Source organism: Penaeus monodon, chromosome 37, assembly GCF_015228065.2.
Source record: "Penaeus monodon isolate SGIC_2016 chromosome 37, NSTDA_Pmon_1, whole genome shotgun sequence".
NCBI classification, from domain to species: domain Eukaryota; kingdom Metazoa; phylum Arthropoda; class Malacostraca; order Decapoda; family Penaeidae; genus Penaeus; species Penaeus monodon.
In genome coordinates, this window is record NC_051422.1 from 30,145,497 (window position 1) to 30,150,496 (window position 5,000).

General features: G+C 44.9%; 1 protein-coding gene across 2 annotated transcripts in view; it reads left to right on the top strand.

Moving 5' to 3' along the window:
• Positions 1 to 5,000, top strand: part of LOC119596287 — a 20,973-nt gene that overhangs the window by 14,966 nt on the left and 1,007 nt on the right. The window contains exons 7-10 of one of the 2 annotated variants that reach the window (XM_037945454.1): positions 1,036 to 1,106; positions 1,225 to 1,470; positions 1,600 to 1,776; positions 4,708 to 4,922. In XM_037945454.1, coding sequence (XP_037801382.1) covers positions 1,036 to 1,106; positions 1,225 to 1,470; positions 1,600 to 1,776; positions 4,708 to 4,922 — 709 coding nt within the window. Of the gene's footprint in view, positions 1 to 1,035; positions 1,107 to 1,224; positions 1,471 to 1,599; positions 1,777 to 2,406; positions 2,635 to 4,707; positions 4,923 to 5,000 lie in introns of those variants that run through there. The other variant, XM_037945455.1, reaches the window with a different exon arrangement.

Genomic DNA, 5,000 nt, shown 5'->3' on the forward strand with positions numbered 1-5,000 from the left:
AGTACTGAGATCAACTCCTGAGCCATGGGGGGCGACAGACATCTTGTAGCCAGCTCGATCTCAGCTGGATGGCGCATTGAAATCGCCGAGTACTATGCGAATGTCTCGCCGGCGACATTTTTCTACCAAAGATGTGAGTTTGGCGCATAATGCCTCTTTTTCATCGAGTTCACACACATAAGTGGGAGCGTACACACCAATAAGAAACATGAAGCCAAAAGCATGCTTCAGTCTCAATGCCATAGTACGCTCATCAACTGGTGTTACCTCTACTATAGAGGGTGGAAGTCAGCTAGAGATGACTATTGCTACCCCCTGAAGCCGCCATTACTCCCGGCCGCTTCAGTTCCCTCGATAGCAGGACTAACCGCTCATCATATATATATATATATATATATATATATATATATATATATATATATATATATGTGTGTGTGTGTGTGTGTGTGTGTGTGTGTGTGTGTTTGTGTGTGTGTGTGTATGTGTGTGTGTGTGTGTGTGTGTGTGTGTGTGTGTGTGTGTGTGTGTGTGTGTGTGTGTGTGTGTGTTTATGTGTGTGCGCGCGTGCGCCATATGTTTGTATGTGTGTGTTTGTATTTGTGTTCGTATGTGTCTATAATACAATATATGTATATGTATATGTATATATATATATATATATATATATATATATATATATATATATATATATATATATTATATATACATATACATTCCTCATAGAACAACAAACATACGGAGACAGACAGACAGACAGACAGACAGACTGATAGACAAACAGACAGGCAGAAATACATACATACATATATATACATATATATGTGTATGTATATATATATATATATATATATATATATATATATATATATATATATATATATATACATATACACACACACACACATACACATACACACAAATTTATACATATATACATACACACATATATGTATATCAAATTGAACAATAAACGTACTGCATAATTGTATCAACACACGACTAAAATATGTTCTAAGTTATTATACATGATTGTAGGTAAACGGAGCAATGCAACGCGGCAGTTCAGCGAAATTCGAAGGGGGTGACGCAAATAAAGCTGTGAATGGGTTTGTTATGCTTTTTCCTCAACATTTGCTGCTTAACATATCCCATTATTTCGTGAGTATACTATTTAACTATTTTAAGATATATCAACACGCAACGATAGCATTTGTTCCTGGACAGCACTCCTCTGTGGAACGTGGCCGTGTGTGGACCAGCACTATTCTACTACCACGATGACATCTCCATCCGCTTGGTCGAATGGCTGGAACTATTAAGGGCTCAGGGCTTCGCTAAGGTGTTTCTGCTACAGACTACTGTCCATCCCAACATAGAAAAGGTCCTGCAGTACTATGAGCAGGAGGGCTTTGTTGGTATTACACAATTCTCATACCCAGTACCTTACGCCAACGAACCAACTCTCCGAAGGTGACCAATTTTACAATTTTTCTCTCACAAATAAGTGTAATAATTTGTAGTATCCTGTACATCCCTTATCTGACCTTGTTGAATCTGGTCAATTTTGGTGAATTATTATTTTTTTCTCAACATACTCAGGCTGTGGGTTTTGATGGAGCGGGTAAAACTCTTCGCGATGGAGAATATATACTTCACTGACTGCCTTCTCCGCCACATGCACGAGTACCGCTTTATCGCCCACTTCGACCCTGACGAAATGCCGATGCTGCCGAACCATGACTCCTTCCCCTCGTGGCTGCACGACCACGTTCGAAGGTATTTTGCACTGCAGGCATTTGAGGTCAGTTGATCTGAGAGAGAGAGGCAGAGAGAGAGAGAGAGAGAGAGAGAGAAGGAGAGAGAGAGAGAGAGAGAGAGAGAGGAGAGAGAGAGAGAGGGAGGGAGAGAGAAGGAGAGAGAGAGAAAAGAGGAGAGAGAGAGAAGAGGAGAGAAAGAAGAGGGGAGAGAGAAGAGGAGAGAAAGAGAGAGAGGGAGGAGAGAGAGGAGGAGAGAGAGAGAGAGAAGAGGAGAGAGAGAGGAGGAGAGAAAGAGGGGAGGAGAGGGAAGAGAGAGAGAAAAGAGAGAGGAGAGAGAGAAAGAGGGGAGAAGAGAGAGAGAGAGAGAGAGAAGAGAGAGAGAGAGAGAGAGAGAGGAGAGAGAGAGAGAGAGAGAGAGAGAGAGAGAGAGAGAGAGAGAGAGAGAGAGAGGACACACACACACACACACACACGCACACACACACACACACACACACACGCGCGCGCGCGCGCGCACTGTGGCATGTACATAATCATGATTTGTGTAAGCCACTAGATCAACAGACCACGTGGCTCTAAGTCAGTTAGGAACCATTGCCTCAGCGAGGGCCTAGATGACGATTACATCTGACCTCGTCTGACCTGTCAGTTCGCTCCCAGAAATCATCGGGCCCAAGTCTGACCAATGTCTGGCTGACCGGACACGCGACGCCGTGCTCAGTGCTTGCCTCAACACGTAGCGTGTGGTCACTTACATGTGAGTCCTACGTACGTTAACTACTACTGTTGTTCATCAAGTGCCTCTTATATACTGGCAGAGGTGGTTGTTGCGTCCTTGTGCTTGGCCGAGGCTTTCACGATACGACCATGTCTTCAAAGCCACGTGAGTACACGTTTTGGGCCTCTTCATTTATTTTCTCTCCCTTCTTCTCCCATAAATCTGTTAAGCCGTTTTCCTGTCTCGCGTCAGTTCACTTCCTTTACGTAGCCTGACATGCATAACTAGACATTGGCTACTTCGGTATTGCAGAATTTTGTAGCAAATCCGAAATGTAGATTAAATATGATTGTGGACTGCGTAATACATTTCTGAGGTGGGAAAATTTGCTTGCGAGAAAGCTTGGGAATATTTTTTCACGTCACCATTCACTAATGCGTACATTCTGTCGCATGCTGAACATTAATCGGGTTTGTGATACATTCTCTTTGTGAGCTAACTCTCACTTTCATTCTCACTCATTGGTCCTTACATGTATTGTGAGTTGTATGTATGTGAACACACATACACACAATAACTTTCATTCTCATTCGCGCTCACTGTCACACACATACACACACACACACACACACACACACATTCACACACAAACACACTCACTCATCCATGCAGAACAAAGACACTGAAACTTTTTCAACAATAGGGTTTGTTAGTGTCATGGTTGCAGGTGTCAAGATCTATGATGTATCTCTTTTGCCCATGAGTGACTAGTACATGATGTACAATTTCTTACCTTACTTATATTTCCACTCTGTGAGACGACCATTGGTTCAAATAAATCCTTGCGTATTGCCGTTGTCGTTTCCCCTATCTAATCTTATATCTATCGGAGATGGTTGGTAGTTCAAGCCAGGTCCATGCGGATCGCTGCTGACATCTCCCTCCCCTATTTTACCTCTTTATCTTTGTGAAGTAAAACACAAAACGAAAAAAGGACGAAAATAAAGTTAAAAATAACATGAAAAACTTAAATTTATATATAAAATACTGGCTAGTTGCACTTAACATCCCCTCCTCACTGTTACCTTTCTTTTTTCTCTTGCTATCTTGACCCTTACGTATAGGATCTGGTTACCCGACTCTACATAGCAGTTGGATCGACGATATCGGACACGGCACCGGAGGACCCTGCTGCAGAAACGGTCATCTTAGGATGCTGTGGTAAGGACGTCAACATAGGCCTGCAGACCAGAATGTTCTTCAGAGCAAGTATTAAGCCGCCCCGTGATGCTGTGGAAGAGTGCTGTCTGCCAGGACGCCCGTAGATCCAGGGAAGGACCAGGAACTCACCAGCGCAGGTACCAGTCGCCCCAGGATACTGTAGAAGGGCGCCGCCTGCCCGCAGATCTAGTCAACTCCAGTAGCTCGTCAGTGCAGGTATCAGCCTAACTGAGATGCCGACGAGGACGCCCCTTTCCCTTAACGCTTGTAGATTCAAACGAAGGTTACGAGGACGTCTGGACGAGCACGCAGCCGAGAAGGACCTGGACGAGATCTGCGAGGACGTGTGGACTTGGACAAGGACTACGAGGAAGTCTAGACGTGTCCGAAGAGGACCTGTGCTTGACCTTCGAGGACGGATGGATTCGCCAAGGACCAGGAAGGAGAGGAGGACGACAAGGACGAGCAGCCACGAAGGAACAAGGACAACACACGAGAACGAGATGACCAGCCAAAGTTGGGTCACCCTTGAGGCCAATCTAAGGCGCCTCGAGAGCGAGGTGTTAGTAGGTGGCCGAGCAATATGGCATGTACATATATTAGACCAATAGACCCCGTGGCTATTTAATATATTAAGACTTTTGGAACCATTGCCTCAGCGAGGGCCTAGATGGCGTTTACATCTGACCCATCAGTTCGCTCCCAGAAGTCACCGAGCCAGGTCTCACCAGCCACCCGCCCCCAAGACCTGGCTGGCTGGACACACGACACCGCGCTCAGCGCCTGCCTCAACACGTAGCGTGTGGTCACTTTAATGTGTTGTGAGTCGTACGTTAACTATCATTGTTGTTCATCAACTGCCTCTTACACACACACACACACACACACACACACACACACACACACACACACACACACACACACACACACACACACACACACACGCGCGCACACACACACACACACACATACATACATACATATATATGTACTTATAACCTTTTTTTTCAGAACAAATTCGACATATCCATATTCATCCTACGACCTGTCCTGGTACTACCACCACAGCGACCTTGAGCCTGTCAAGTCCCTCCCGAAGTACCTCTGGTTTCTAAGACACACGAGGAGAACAACCCTAGACGTCTTCCCATCTCTCAGCAAACCCACTTACGACATGGACGTTGTTACCGGCGTCTTCTCGCACGGAACAATAACCTGTGCTTATGGTGAGAACCGATTTGCTTTCATATACTTCTGTGGGACATAAAAGGAGAACGTTAACAAGAAAGAGAGCAACGGAAGAG